The sequence below is a fragment of the Fopius arisanus genome, unplaced genomic scaffold (assembly GCF_000806365.1).
Source record: "Fopius arisanus strain USDA-PBARC FA_bdor unplaced genomic scaffold, ASM80636v1 scaffold00042, whole genome shotgun sequence".
Lineage (NCBI taxonomy): Eukaryota > Metazoa > Arthropoda > Insecta > Hymenoptera > Braconidae > Fopius > Fopius arisanus.
Genome location: NW_011887781.1, coordinates 475820 through 492841, shown reverse-complemented (window position 1 = coordinate 492841; position 17022 = coordinate 475820). Strand labels below are relative to the sequence as shown.

The 17022-nt window shown below is 37.8% G+C and overlaps 1 protein-coding gene across 1 annotated transcript in view; it reads right to left on the bottom strand.

The window, feature by feature from the left end:
* Positions 1 to 12715, bottom strand: part of LOC105266942 (neurexin-1) — a 98015-nt gene extending 85300 nt beyond the window's left edge. Inside the window, exons 1-2 of the mRNA XM_011305456.1 lie at positions 11353 to 12715; positions 4255 to 4305 (exon numbers count right to left, since the gene is read on the bottom strand). Coding sequence (XP_011303758.1) covers positions 4255 to 4305; positions 11353 to 11934 — 633 coding nt within the window. The 5' untranslated portion in view covers positions 11935 to 12715. The remainder of the gene's footprint in view (positions 1 to 4254; positions 4306 to 11352) is intronic.
* Positions 12716 to 17022: the final 4307 nt, after the last annotated feature.

Sequence of the window (17022 nt, the reverse complement as noted above, 5' to 3'; positions counted from 1 at the left end):
CATTAGCTCCGCCAACACTATCCATTTTTCTTCATATTTTAATGCCTGGAGAGTACCCTCCCGAGGTATAGAGTAAAAATTCAGTGAATCCACATCAAAGAGTGCTGCGTCACCGCAGCTAGTGCAGGATTGGATGAAATACAGTTTCAAATATCGATTGTGCCCTAAAAATATGTGATAACCGGGAGGCCCAATAAAAATATATCGTGGGACTGTTAAAACCGAGGGACTCTTCCACTTGTCTCAAGCCTTGGAGCTTTCAATTCGTATCAGCAATAATCATTCACCGAAATAAAATGCTCGATGGGTTGAAATTCATTAAAAATAAAGATGAGATAAATGAGGCCATCGTAATCGCAAATGAGAGACGAATTGTAATATAAGATGACGACTATCGATTCTACCACTTCTCGTAGCCATCGAACGAACCACCGACCAGCAATTTCATCTTCTCGCACTCCTCTTCGTCCTCTTATAAAGTCAATTACCTCAGTCGCTCCCCCAAGTAGACGAATATTCGATCTCATGACAGTTGAATTGCTATTCATTTCGATTCCATGGATTTTCCATTCCCATTGAACATTAATAATCATGAAACGACTCTACAAAAATATCAGAACGAATTGATCAATCAAATTCATCTCTCAATGTTGCATGTCGAGGAATAATGCTCACACTCATTAAAATAAATGTAACTAAATGCATGAACACCGAATTGGGACTGTTAAGTGTCTACTTCGCCTGTCAGACATACCGGAGAACTTCTAATATGCAAGATCGCAGAGAATTCTAGACAGAAGCGTATATGCTAATTCTCTTGGAAACTCTGCATAATGCGCGTCACAATTCCATCAGCTCGTAAGACGCATTACGTCATGAATGTAAAGCCCTATCAGATACGATAGATTATGGCAAGAGGTGCCATTTACACTGATACAATTTCGCAAATTATTACTTTACATCTACCACTTTTCATAAATAAACGGATAAAAATGTTCAATAAAAATTCCAGAGTAATTATAAAAATGACAGTAACGCACTCCACTGAAAAATACTATTTTTCTATCGTGTTTTTTTTTTCGCGAGAGAATCGATGAACGTAAAGAAATGAGTACTAGTAAACTTGCCAGAATCCCATAAACTGCCCAAGAGTCAAGAAATTACGTGCCCGGGCTATCGCTCTCGAGGATTTATGCTTTACCGATCATCGTGGCATTATGAAAAGAAGTGTTGGAAACGAGGTCGATCGATAGATCTGATTTTCATAAAGATACCACCTCTGAAATTTACAAATTACTTTTCTTTCTTCTTTAACAGTTATTCCACTAAAAAAATTTGCGTATCGATTTCCCCCAGAAATTGATTTTTTTCTTGCGTTGTTAGTGGGAGTGGTATACTTGTGATTAATGACCTATGGTAATTGAAATTGAAAGTGAGGTGCATCGTAATTGCCCCCGAGGATAGCTCGTTAAGGTCAAGACCACAACTGATCCATGTGATTGTTTTTTTTTTCCGTTGAGAAAGCTCGGGGTCAGTGAGCAGTCATCCAATAAAGAGAAGTACATGAACTCATCATTCTAAATGACATAAATAATTAGCTGGCGACACAAATTTTTTCGGAAAACCGAAAAATCCGAAAAATAAGCGAGGGATCAATCACATGAACAATTCGGTTTGGGAGAATGGATGAGATTGTGGTCAAATCAAGTGTCACGGAGGCTCCTGTAGCCCAGTGTGATACCACCCCATTACCCAATGGCATCATAGGAGCCATCTTACCCCCTTCTCCCTCCCCTTCTAACAACGTCGTCTAATGGCTGACATACCAGGTGCATTATGCACATTCACTGCTCGTCTCTTCAATGTAACCCGTCTGACACTTCACTTAATTTATCACGTATGAGAGCTATATACACATTAGTTATGAATCTGTGCACTATGAATATCAAAATTCTGACGTACGAGAAAGTCTTCTACTCACTAAGAATAATTAAAAGAATTTTAATATCGAAAGGTTTAAAAAAAATGAATTTTTGTGGAATTATTACATGGAAACTCAAATTTTATAGTGGGATGGCTAAAAAAAAATTGTGGAAGTATCGAAATTCCACAAGATTAGAAATAGGAAATGGCTTTTTAAGTCTGAACCCAGGAATTCACCTTATAACGGTGGAATGACGCGTTCCCGTTGTTCCCCTTGTAAGTAGTAATTCCCTGAAGAGACACTTGCATTGATTAAGCCCCTTATCGGATTGCAGTGGAATCAATGGCACAACAGGAGCCATAAAACGATGTGAGTAAAGTGTCACCCTGGGAGATAAATTCAACGCCCTAACGATCCGAAGGGGAGAAATATCAAAAGCTGTGGCCTCAATCGAGGCCCAGAAATCCCCACTCATCACCTAAATGATCCTCCATTTTTTATGGTGATGATGAAGGGATCAAACTTAAGACGAGAATAAAGTTAGCCCTATTCGAGTCGGCTTTAAAGTTCCATTGAATGATATTTTTTGGATTGACTCGATTTTATTTGAAGGCTGACTTCAACTGGGATTTTCCACTTGATTCTAATCAATATCTCGTGAGAATAATTGAAGCTCGACTTAAATGAAGTCGGATCAAAGCCTCAATTGAGCTCAAAAATCCACACTCATGGCAAGAATACTCCGGCATTTTGGGTGACGATAAAGGGATGAAACTTGAGACACCTAGAGTCACCGTCAAGGAAACTTCTGATCCCCATCTCAATGAGAATGTGTCACACCCTTGAAGACACGATGATAATGTCTTAGAAATTACCGGATGCCAGGAAACTCATTATTTTTATTAATCACTCACTTTCCGAGAATGAAAACAACAATTAATACTCCCTAGGAGTCCAACTTGTCCACCGTAAAACCGAAACTTGGATACTGAATTAACAAAACCACTCAGGATGTTATTAACGTAAAGAAACGATGACACTGTCCCAAAAGGAGAATCGAATGATTCCCGGAGGCTTTCTCAAGGAAGTAACTGCGGTTATGAGGTACCTCCAGCAATTTTCCCGTGTAAAAAGCTACCCCTCGAGATTTCCGACTTGAATTTAAAGTTAAACTTTAAAAATGGCGGTGTAGAAATTTTCTCCGGAGAAAGAACGGTCTTTTTACTGCACATTATCTCACTAATCATGTCAATTATAACTTCTTGATTAATATCATCGTCAGATGATTTTAATGAATTTTCCCGTGAAGTAATTTCTCGATTTTCTCCCCAAATCGAATTTAATTCAACAAAATTGAATGGAAAATAAATTCTTTACTTTCGTCATGGATTCTCAATCGAAATGCCATGGCCATGAATTTCAATATTCTCCTGAATTTCAAGAATTTCGGAAGGGAATTCAATCGAACTATCTTTCAACAGCGTCACAAATATCCGTTCAATACCAAAAGAGCGGAATCTCTGGGAAAAACTCGGTGAGGGTAAAATCTCGATATGAGGGTCACGTCCGGAGCTTTCTAACGAGATCAAGTATCATTTAGCCAAGAACTTGGCTTCGACATTTACCGAAATAATTTTGCTAGGCCACTTCATAAGTACCACTCGTTCACTGATAAGACGCCAATCGAATTCCTAAATCGCCGTTGAATTTTATTACTCCAACGGTTTGAGATTTCGCTCCCCCAGGAGTTCACGTATGTACGATATTATGCTTACTCCCAGGGGTACAAGTGCATTCAATAAATCTGCAAGTTGGTCTTCCCTGTGACATGCCCTCTAACATTTCGAAATTTCGAGACAATTTATCATTCACCAGTGCACGCTCATCGTACAGAACAAGAAGATAAGAATGTACGTGTTGTTTAGTCATCCCGGTGGAAATCTCAGAAGTCATCCCGATAAAACCTGATTTAGTATTGATTTCGGCAATAATAATACATCATCTCTCTATCAAACTTGAAATAATAAAATAATAAAAACTCGTTTTTTAAATTTCCCTCCCCGGTCATGTAATTTTAATGAATATACATTTTTCATTAAAAATTCTCGCACAGGAATATCCCAGGCAGACGATCTCGAACGACTTTTTGACCCCGACATAAACATTAATTGGATTCACATGGTAATTCCATTATGTAAGAAGAATGATCGATCCTACTTATTTAAAATCTAGGGCCTCTCTAATCGCAATGCAATAGTGTCATGTATCCAGCGTTCAACGAGCGTTCGCCATTATACATTCGTTTTAATTAATAATCGTTCAGTACTCACTCTGATGGATTTGCGTTGACCAGCGGCTTCGACACATGGAAATCCACCGCACTGAAACACAAATGTAAATTCATCATGCATTAATAAATCAAACTCAAACAACATGAATTGAGGAGTCATTTGGTAAATACCAATCAATATTTACAGTAATTCTGGGGACTCCACCCATGTATGAGAGGAAGGAGAAAAAATAATGGGGATTTTAGTTGGAATATCAGAAATGGGTGTAAAAGAAATTTTTTCCCTGGCATAACGCGAACTCAGAGCATCCAGAAACGTAAATCTATCCAAACATTTCGAGTTTATACGATCCCACCAGCTGCTCGTATTTGGTAACTGCACTCCAGGCTACATCGCCGTCTTTTCGTGACATCTAACGAAATAAGGGTAAATATCCGGAGAAATATAGGCGTTATTTGTGGATTTATGGGAAATATCATTCATTCGATCTCAAAGCTCGAGAAAAAATTTTTTTTTCATTCAATCAGAAACAATAAAAATTAAAAATATTGCAGTGAATTTATTGCAAAATTTCTCCCACTGAAATTTCGGGGAATTGATACCGGACATGGTCCCGATATACTGAATTCTCCATATCCCATATGCATTTTATCCTGCTGACTCGTGAATGGTCGATTTTTATTTTTTTTCGAACCTCGCGTTTCTACGTGCAAGTTATCGTTCGAACACATGCAGGCGATAATGAAGCCAGTGGGTCAAGTAATGAATGAATATAATTTACAATTCGAAATATCGCTTCGCATGCACATCGGATATTTACAGCTGTGAGAGAACAATGGTATGGAAGCCCTCTCGAATATACAATTCATTTCACCGTGAACATGACGATTATACGCCAGCTCATCAGCATCTATTTTTTTTGGGAACTAAATTCATAACTCCCATGTTAACCAAAATGGATATGAAAGAATATATTCATAGAATTGAATTGATTCGATTAAAAAAAAATTGCATGAAATTTTCTGCATGAAATATTCCGTTGAATTATTGACTGAACATTTTTTTCCACTTAAATTTCTGGCGTTTAATTCAAATATTTTCGATATTGTATAGAAATTGCAGACAATTGATTGACGATCCATTCGCTAACGGAACAGTTCATTGGGCCGATCGTTTATCCATAGTTTATTGATTTAACGGTAATTCGATATTACGATTTTATCGAGCACTAGTTGGGTGTATAAATATGATATCGATAGGGTCCGTAGTAGAATGCGATTTTATTGTTCGTAGTTATATGAAGCCCTTTATCCCACTTACTGCATCATGACAAGCTAATAATTAACGAGGGAAAATAATAGAGGAAGAAAAACTGAAAAAATTACACATGCTTTTAAAAAATACAAGATTATAAAAATTTTATATCAATATTATGGAAGTGATATCTGTAATATAGAAAATATTTGTGGCCAAGAGGTCGCAATAATTTTCGTGAATCGAATATACATCCCATTAATCATTTTTATAATTGATCCATTACATATTTGAATAATACCTCTCGCGATTTTCATTACGCGAGTTGTTACGTAAATTTCCCTCGGCAATTATCCCCGCAATATTGCAGAGGAATTGGTAATTGCATAACGCGATGAATTAACACCGTATTTTATTATAGAAAAAATAAAACCGCAAAGATATAGTGCAAGTTACGTTTTGAGTCAAGTCCACATCAATTTGAGAAATAATTGCAACAGTCGTTAGCGACCACTCTAAAACATTTCGCAATTTTTACGATCAACAAAGTTTTATGGAAGACCATTGCAAGGCTATGGCACTTGACCATCAAATGGATTTTTCAATTGGCATTGATCAGACGTTGATCGCAGTACCATCAGAAAGAGAATATAACATTTCCGCACAGACCGCGTGATTACCAGCGCGGAGAGAAAGTTCTTGATAGAATTTATTTGCCTAATGCTTTTTTAAATTTACATACTGCACAGGGCATTTCGAAAAAATCACAATTAATTTTCTTTCCATTTATTTTTCGCCGGAGGATTACGCAGCTTTCACGCAATTCCTCGGGGATTTTTTTCTTCATGCTCTCTTTATTCACCTGTGATGCTAAAATCCTATTTTCAAAATGTAATTAACATTTTTATGTTTCAGTGTACTGTAGTGTACAATGTAGTGTGAAGCGTTTATTACGTGTTTGAAGACGCGGGAAATGACATGAGTGGTTTGTCCACTTGAGATAGTCTCCCTGTTTCTCGCATTACAGACCCCCAAAGCCGTTGCCGTTAGTTTCTCTCGTCGAATAAACGTCAGTTATACGTCGAAGGGTGAAGCGAAGGAAAAAAAAATCCTCGAGTGAGGCAAAAAAAAAGGAATAAGAGAGAATGTTGGACTCCTTAATGGCAGAATGACGGCCCAAAGGGGCGAAATAAGATGGCACCGGTAGAAAACGAGATATCGATTTCTCTATATAATTCGTCTTCGTTTTATTATGGGAAACGAGCGGGTGGTCGGTCTCCCTCTTAAGGCCGGGTTGGATGGACGGCTTAATCCTTCAAAGGGTCAGGTCTAGGGGGAATCTCAGGGCGACATTTATATCTTGGAAAAATTGGTGAAGCCAGGGTTCCCATTAAAAATGTTACCTCAAAAAATTCGACTCAATCCCAAAAATTTTTTGTCCCGAATCATTAAAAAAATTACAGAACTTATGAAAAAAATACGTAATTATTATTAAATATTTTTCTCCGTGCAGGAATCTTGGAAAAATTATTTTCAATGTATTTTTTTCTTGCTTGGAAAAGATGGATGACTATTCGCTGTTTTCATCACTTTCATCGGTCGCACAATTTTCCATCAATCATGAGTCCCGCATAATAACAATAATATTGCAATTCACTTAAACAATAAATTCTGTCTGAATGCAGATAAAAGTGTCACAGACTGAAAAATTCATGATTATTAAACCGAGACATAAATAAAAGTACTAGAGAAATGAGCATTTCTTTGAATGCTATTCGTGTCCACTTGATCGTTATGTGTTCACGCGAACATACTCTTAATATATATATGTAAAATCGATCGTTTCGAGTTTACCAAGCACGAAATTCATGAAATATCTCGGTTTTCCCGGCTCTGTGTGCACCCACGATAGTTGGCCTCGAATTTCTCGGGGGCTTTTCGCATAACGATGCGAGTTATCGATCGAGTCGTATGTCACGCACGACTCGCGAGTATGAGAAAAAAACATTTACTACCAGAAATAAAGGGCGTGGAAGAGAGAGGGGTAGGCAAAAAAAAAAACATTATTTTCACGAGGGTAATAATTAAGAAGAGAGAGAAAAAAAATTCTAGCCGAGGCAATTAAATTCAAGTACCCACTATTCAGTAATTACTCGTTAAATTTCGTCATTCTAGCTATTAACCATTTTTTTTTAAATGACTAATTGAATTACGGCCAAAGTTTGCATTTATCAGGGCCAGCACTTGAACCATTCACGTGAATGCATGTGAGATGGTGAGGGGATGAGAAACGTCTCGAGGGGTAAATTTAATAGCGTGCATGAGTGGCTGAGTCGAGACGTTTCCTTGGCACCATCGCAAGTGTCTGGAATCGACGGGATGTGCATCGACAATCAAAAATAACACGGATACCTCACATTCATTAATGAATTTTATACAATCGATCGAGTCACTCGAACACTCCGTACGATAAAAATAAACGATAATTGGGTGACGATTTCATAAAATAGATCATTCACCCTAACTGAAAATATTCATTACATTTGCATGAAAAGTCAATGTCAATTCGAATTTCATCCAAACTTCGGCTGGACTAGATTCATTAATTTTACCTTTAATATTTTTTTCCCGATTCCATATCAACGCACTAATTGATTAATGAATATTGATGAGGGATTGAATAAAATTTTCCTTCTCTGCATAATCGACGTCACGAAATAACAGTGGATAATTGAAATGATTTGCTATACTGAAACCCCAGATTAATCTTTACAATAATGAAATGCTCTTCACCGATAACGAGTACTGAATTATCACCGAAAAATAAAATAATTAATCATTTAAAATCATGAATTGCTCCACATTCGAAATATATTTGCGAACAAACTCGGTGGTAACATTTGCCATATATAAAATAAACTGACAAATTCGTTCGCCAATTTCAACTTTTAATTAAATTAGGTTTAATAAAACGTTAATTAAACAATCATGGGTGAGTAATTCCCGGATTTTGAGAGTGCATATCATTTGCACATTTGAATTTCAAAAGTTATGGTAATATTTGCAACATACGAGTCACATGGAGATGTTGGACATCCGAGAAAAATCTGAGGAATTTGCAAAGATTTTTTTTGTTTGTAATTATGTCATTCGAGGAATGAATGGAATGCCTCTGGCACTTTGATATCTAGTCCTCAGAAGCAAGAATTTCCAGGGGAAATTTTCAAGAAGTTTCTCATGACATTAACAAAATGCCCGAGGGATTCTCACAGTGCGCGATGATCTTGCGCTTGAAATCCCCGAGAATATCCTGAAGTCTCAAGATTCGCTATCCTTTTTAGGATTACCGCGAAATATCCCCCCGCGAATTGAATGGCCCAGTAAAATCTACATGAATTCCACTCCATGCAAACGATTTTTTAGGATATTTTCGTGGGTGTGGACTAAACTCCAGATAAGTGCTGATATCATTTTTATCTGATAAATTGAATCACTCGGTAAGCCATAAATAAGCGAGAGACTTCAAGGTTCGTACTGAATTGGAGCAATTAATTCAACCCGAAGCAATTAAAAGTCTTGACTTGGAACTTTTACAAGAATATTCTTCGATTTTTGATTGAATTTTTCCGTGAATATACCGTCACGAATCACTTGAATTGAAATATCATTTCTATTTTTACTGTTCGATCACCGACTTGTCATTCCGGGAAATTATGGAACCCGGGCGAGTAAATCGAGAACTGTCTGGGTTGTAGGAAATGCCTAAGGGTTGCAATTGATTTGAGCTCGTTTCAAGCATACCCATCAACAATACGCCATACACAGCATTTGACCCAATACAGAGCTGCACTCACTCACATATTGATCGATTGCGCTTAAAAATAAATAACACGCTATGTGCATGTAATATTCTGTCGTTCAATACGATATCCAAGGAGCCCCGAATTTTTCAATTCAATCAGAACATTTTTTTCAACTCGAGATGTCTCATGGAAATTTCTAAAAATGGAAGAATCGCAAAAAAATCGCGAAGGAGTACCGAAATTTCCGATACAATCAGGGAATATATATATGTAAACAGTGAATATCACTGACAGCATATATTACACGGTGAGTTGACAGTAACAAATGGGTTGTGACGGGGAGTTACCTCCGCTGTTTTTCCAACACGTGTTCAATTTCTTACGGAGTCATCTTTTTAATCCCTTGAAAGGCTTTCAACTCGTTCCGATAAAGTGATATGAAAATTCACTGGCTGAATAAACCCATCAATATTACCCATAAAATATCGAATCACCAATTTTCCCAAAATATTATACTGTATGCCGTGTGAACGTTACGCAATTAATTATTTTTTCATTCGACAAAGTGTTCGTAAATTTCAAGCAACCGAGGAAAACCGTTTTTTCCTCTTTTCTCAATTTCCGATGAGACTTGCTATAAATAATCAATGAAAATAAAATTCTAGAATAAATCCCCAATAACCGCCGGAAAAAAAAATCCTTACCACAACTTTAATAACCGAATGGGAGAGAAAAAAAAATTAATTGATCAAGTAAACATGATGTCATCATGCCTCTATCAACTTCATTTTTATTGAACCCCTACCCAATCCCCGGACCAAAATAAATAAACGAGAATTGATAGCAGAAGTCAATCAACTCATATACGTAACAAACGACCTGTTATCGAGAACAATCTCATAAATAAATGTCCCACCGATAACAATCAGGCGTGAAAAGGCTCATAGAAAAAAAAATTGGTGAAAAAGAGAAGAACAGGGGGAGAAAAAAAAAATATCGCAGAGAGTTCACCGCGACAATTCTTCTTCCCTCCCGCATCCAACAATCTGAGGGATAAAAAAGAAATTGGCCCCGAAAAGACGCCAAAAATAATTTCACCACTCGTGTTTGTGTATATATATACGTATCCACATATATATACAAAAATATATATAGAAGGGGAATAGTGAGTTTGTGCTCCAAATCCACGTTTCACCCCCTTGTGCCGCCCTCTTGCCCCTTGCTACCGATCGATATCCACCTTCCGGTATTTCTATGTGTTAGATTCTATAGGAAACGGTCCCACGAGCCACTTTGGCCCCTTTTTTCATAATTCAGAGAGAAAGAGAATGAATAATTAATGAGGATGAGAGAAAAAAAATCGAGACAACGCGGGAAATACCAATTGTTTCCCGTCATTTTCTTTTTACACTCGTGGAGATGCTGATTGAATTCACGTGGAAGTGCCATTAAGGCATCATCAAGTGAGAAATTAATTTTTAATATTTTCCACATGTTACGTGAATTTTTTTCTTCAAATATCAATGAAATTATAGTTCGAAAAATTTTTTCAAGGATTGTATTGGAAAATTTAGAAAAATAATAGGTAACCGTATAGATGTAGTTGGGGAAGGTCAAAAGTTATGTCCTGAATACATTGACCTAAATTTTCCTGATTTCTATCAATTTTCATGGCATAGGTAAACAGAAAATTACTGTTTCCATGTTTCACAAAGTTTCCACCGCTCAATTGTGAAATTCTCCGAAATTTCTTCGAAACAACAATTGGTTAACAATTCCCAAGAATTGCAACGGCAATTGCAGGGAAAAATAATGAACAGTGCACGTGTGCTGCAAAAAGGTCAAAAGTCGAGGCCTTCCCCCTGTATATTTGGTCATCGTCGACGTCATACCGTCTATGACGCCTATTTTATCAATAAAATATAAATATATCTGGTACACGCTCCCAGAATAGAAAAAATTAACCAAGAAATTGTCTATGGAGGAAAAGCTTCCCCGTAGATCAATAATTTTTATTCAATATCATTGAATATATCTCTGATAAAAAAAAGTGATGTAAAAATAATCCCAAAGGGCTCACCTTCCCATCCCGATTCTTAATTTCCTGCCTCCTCGGCACAAGATCCTCACCATCAGCATAAACAAGATTTCTGATGACTCCATTGAACCTCGGCTCAAATATAACACTGGGTAACGCCAGAAGCGTCAACTTATTATTATACCAACTAGGCATACCCCCGATGTAAACATCAGAATTACTTGAAAATTTTCCAAATTCAAATTCCTTTCCCCTCGACGTGGAAGTGGCACTCGCACCATCCACCGTGAGCGTTGTATTTTCATTATTTCTCGTAATCTCAACCTTGTGCCAATGATTATCACCAAGATCATGACCAACAGTAACAATTTGCGCCCCACCACCGAGATTGTACCTCAGTCTAAGCGCACTTTCCACCAATTTTATTTCAAAAAAATCATTATTACCCCCGTCATCAGCGTACAACAAAAGGCCATTTCCCTGTTCTGTTTTGAACTCAAACTCAAGACTACCGTTGAGAGCTGTATTCCATTTGCGAAATTGCGCGTAACTGGATGACGTACCCTCCAAAACAAAGCTCCAGCACGTTGGCACAAGGAGGACAAGTAAAAATCTCGCAATCATGATTAAACAATTATTCGTTTAATCAATTAATCACTTCATCAATTCACAATCACTCACTCATGTATTACCGAACCGTTAATCAATTGAAAACCGAAAAAGTCTTCACCTGTTGTCGGTAATAATGCTCACTGCAGTGCCATCGACACCAGAATTTTTGATATATTTTTTTTTGATTATTTTGGGTCAGCTCAGCGAATACCACGATCGCCCCATGATCTATCAACGATCCACAGTGTCAAAATAATGCGATATCAACGATAATATCGATGTATCCTGTCCAAATTGACGTCAACTCTCTTCTACGATTACTACGATCCCCTCCTAACCGCAACAAAAAATTAATGGAGCTTTATCATTGGTCGAGCTTTTCTCCCAAGGACGTGACGCACTGCTGACACGATGTGGTTATTTTATTCACAGATATTCACGTGAGAATAACAGATAAACAAGATGAGCTGCGATGAGATGAGATAATGAAGAACTCAAAATACAACGACTCAATTAATTACTGACTCTCTACCACTTGTTTTTATCAATTATTTAACGATAAATCCGTAACACATAATTGCCGAGATCACTGAACGCTCCATGATGATTATTTATTTAATTATTTCAGTGGAGATTCGAGTAATAGGTGATATTTGTTGTTTCAGTGCTGATGACTGCACTTTAACCCTCACTCAGATCTCCAAATTCCGGTGCTTTCCCAATTATTTTTGAATGTTCGATCATACTAGTATGGGTTTTCGTGATTATTGACGGTTTTTAGGAAGATTTTTAGTGAAAATGGGTGATAAATTAGTGTTTAGGTGATCGTGTTGTCGCTTATACGCGGCTACGGTTTATAGACTGCGGTGACAAGAAGAACTGAGGGAAAATTGTACGGTAGCTTCTGGGAGGACGCCGACGCATCGCAGCCTGCCATAATGGCGCATGCGTTTCGCGGAGGGATCGGGAGGATTTTTGGGGTGGTTAAGGGGTGAGTGAATGTAGTGTGTTTTAGGTATTGAGAGGTGTAGAATACAGTCACGGAGGTTTTGTGGTATATTCTCGGGATATTCCGACTGCAATGTCTGATCAAATTGTTGATATTTTTCACTTTGGGGGAATTTTTTTCTGGTAGGTTATGACAAGCCTCGGATGACTTGGATGTTCAATTGAAATTGATTATTGAGTACTCGAAAAAAAGGGATATTTTATTTTGACATTTTCAGGTCTCCAGTTGAAACTATTGAATATCTTAATTGAGATTCGAACAGACAGCAGTAGTTCTAATTTTACATGCGGAAATTGACGGAAAGTCAATGAGAATTCCTTGCATCGCAGGAATGTCTCAGGAATTGGAATTATTCATTTCGGAAAAACCTCAAATAGCCCGTCAATCCGGGAAGTTAGTAACTGGGAGTAAATTCCTATATTCTGTCGGCCCAATCCGAGATTCGACTACTCACGTTCGCATCATGAACGTCATCATTAAAAAGAAATAAACCGAGTTACCCAGCATCAAAATGGACCCTCCACCGGAAGAAATATAATGATCTCATCCAAAAATAATTTTCTCCTATCAATATCCGCGAACAAGAATATCCGAAGCGGTGAACCTTGAGAGTTAGCACTAGAGAAATTTGCAAATCCATACAACCGACTGAAATAATGAACTGTCCCGACAATAGCTAGATTGTAAAAGGCACTGAAGGAGCTTTTGGTTGGAAGCCCTCGACCAATCTGTTAAAACGATACAATGCATTGCCGTTAAGACAACTCCAAAGAAAAAGGGATAGACTCGGTGAAAGAGATGCGAAGAAATATGAGTGGCGAAGGTACTGAAGGACGCAAGAGAAAAGGTGGAAAAGGTGAAAAACAAAAGTGCACTGCAAGGTGAATGAAAAAAAAAATAAGGTAAAAAAGGGGGTAAAAGTAAAGGACAAAAGAAGAATAACGAATGACGAAGGGAGGAAAACGGTGAACGAGTTGGGGGAGCAACTGAGTAGAACGAAACGTGCTGCTGTGTCGTTACAGTAACACACTATCTACCGCAAGCAGTGTCATCTTTCTCCTCTGTCTTCCTTCTCATGTGCACTTACACAATACTCTCTTTTTTTTTTCATCTCTTGTCCCACTCGTGTTCTTTCTCGGAATGCGTTTTTCCGGAGACCGTTGAGACGGTCGAAATAGATTAGAAACGGAATTCCACGAGGTTTATCCATCTTACTCTGGTGGAGTTGATACTCCGAGTAAAACTGGATTAAATAATAAATTTTCAATTTAATGGATGGGTGAATGGTGCACTTCAAGTTCGTTCAAGGTGCGTTCAATCCGTGAATTCCATCGACCTATCATTTTTTTTTCTCTCTCTTTGTTTTGAGGGATTTACCCTCAGAACAAAATTCTACATCGTTTCCAAGCAAAATTAAAATTTTTTCTTTGGTCGGGATTGGAAAATCGCAATGCATTCATTCGGAACCGAAAACACTCGCAGAAAGGAAAAAAACAAGTAAGAAAAAGAGAAATGTGGGAGCAACTTTGACGATAACTCGTAACAATATGTACAGGGCTCGCGAGGTCCAGAGATTCTACGATGCAGCCACCACTCGCATTTCCCCCGTGGAATTTCTTTTCCCTCAAGCCAAGCCCAACTTCCAACCACCCACCCACCCCCATTTTTTAACTCGAGAGATGGAAAAAAGTGAGTGAAAAAAGAAGAAAATTGCAACTGAAAAAGTTTGCAATTTCGTAGAAATCCCCATACTTTTCCATTGCCAAAAAAAAAAAAAAAGAAATACAAATAAAAAACATTCAGCATCTCGCGAGTCTATATCAACTTCTACGACGTCGAATGCATCCGGAAAAAGGGAATGAAAGAAATATTGTTATCGTCGTTATTCGATGCGGACTGGACAATGGACCATTCACATCTCGACTCTCACAATCGATAAACTCTCAGAGTCATTTCGTTTATGGAATCATCGGTAGTTCTACAAAAATCAATGACACCGCGGTATTAAAACAGGTAATAGTTATTCAGAGCATTTGATAAAACCCCTTTGGCATCGATTCGTCGGCTTTTTTTTATATGCGATACCAAGGCTTTTAATGGACGTATAGGTACTATCGACTTTTATCTCAATGTTTGAAAAATCGACTACAGGGAGGAGCCCCGGGAACTCGGAGTATGCATTCGCGAGGATAAAAAAAACCAAAGACCGAGACTGAATATAGTGGGCTATCTTTATTTCAATATTTTTCAGACTCCTCAATTCCGAGGGGAACAGATTGGTGAACCATATTGTCATGACTATTGAAATTCCTCTCATTTTTTCTCATTCTATTGGGTCCGTAAATTTTTTTTTAATGCTGTGCATTTGAATATGCATCAGAAATAAATTTAATTCAATTAATTCGAGAAATGAAGGATGAAGTGGAATATATTTTTGGATATATTTTTAAATCGAAAACTGGGGAGAAGAGGGAGGATATTTCATGAGAGGCCATGTATATTCGGGTGAGAAATCCGATCTATCAATACGTAACTATAATTATTCTCGTCTTTGATGGAATATATCGAATGATTCAGCTCTTGGACCTGAAAAAGAACTGAATCGTATCGAGTTCATTTCAATGATTCGAAATAAACGACTTCTACTTGATCCTGTATTCTACTTTTGATATAAAAATCCCATCGGAAGATCATGGATTTAATAAATGTTGAGTCAACCAGAGGCTCCCGTCAAATCACAATGAAAATTTAACAACGATATTTAGTACAAATACTGAATGCACTCACATCGGGTGCAATATGCAATCAAACTCTTGCAGAGACATATCGTCGTAGGATTTCCATCGATGGAAATTGTGAAAACAGAAGGGAAAGGGTGAAAAGAAATAAAAAATGGTGTATTGCCGAGTGGTGGAAATTCCGCGGTCTGTCGAACTGTGAAATGAAAGTGGAATCGCCTTTTTTTTCTACCCCTCTTTCGGCACATCAATTCGACGGCCGGAAAATGGAGAGGCTCTGCCGTATAGAAAATGATTTAGAAAAAGAAAAGGAGTGGAGTTAAAATCCCGAGCGTATCGTGAATGTAATATCGCAAAGTACTGACAGGCATTTATGAAAGGTGTTCCATATTGGAGAAGGAAAAAAAAATTTTGTATGAGTGAGAATGAAAATAATCCATTGTTCATTGTACAACAAACTAAAAGAACCGTTGAACCGAGCAATTTTCTCATTTACTAGCTCGCCAGGAATAAGCACATCTATAAGCTTGTCCTCACAACCGAGAAAATGAAAAATTAATTCTCTATTCGTCTTCGGAATCACGTATACCCAGGGATCTCCAGTGAATATCGACATAATATTCGACATGAAAATTCCCATTTGTTTCTTTGACAAACTTCTGTGTTAATGCAAACAGATATTCCGGTGGGAATAAAATTGTTATACATTTCGAGGAGAATGATGAGGAGATAGGCACATCAGACAATGTAAATGCGTTCGAAATAAATAAATAATTTTTTTTAATTGGCGCTATTTTACAGTCTTACATCTACACAAGCCTTTTCTCCCTTAATCTTTTACTCTTTTACAATAATGAGCATTAGTAAATCCTTATATAAAGGAGAGCTCATAACGGGCATTCGAAATATATTGTAGGTAAGATGAGAAATTTCATTACCGACTAACAGCCACGTGGTGATTTCCTCAGGTCTAGAGACATCTGATGAACATTCTCGGAATTATTAGAACATTGGATGGAATGCGGGGGTGTCTGCTCGTCAGCCGATTCGGTAACTGCCTCAGTAGTAATTCCGCTGGCATCGTAGTATTGCACCCCAAGAAAGGGAGGGCGCCACAGGCAATGGGGGTGTCTGCCCGTCATCCCCGCTGTCAGAGGGACCAGTCGGTATTCACTGAAATTAAAAAATTTTCAGCAGTCACTTAAATTTTTTAATTTCAGCGGATACCATGCGGTCCCTCTAACAGCAGGACTGCTACTGAGGTAGTTACCGAGTCAGCTGACGGGACCCCCTCTGCCGCCACCCCCCACCCTTAATTCCACCACCACCCCTTACCCTTAATCCCACCGCCAC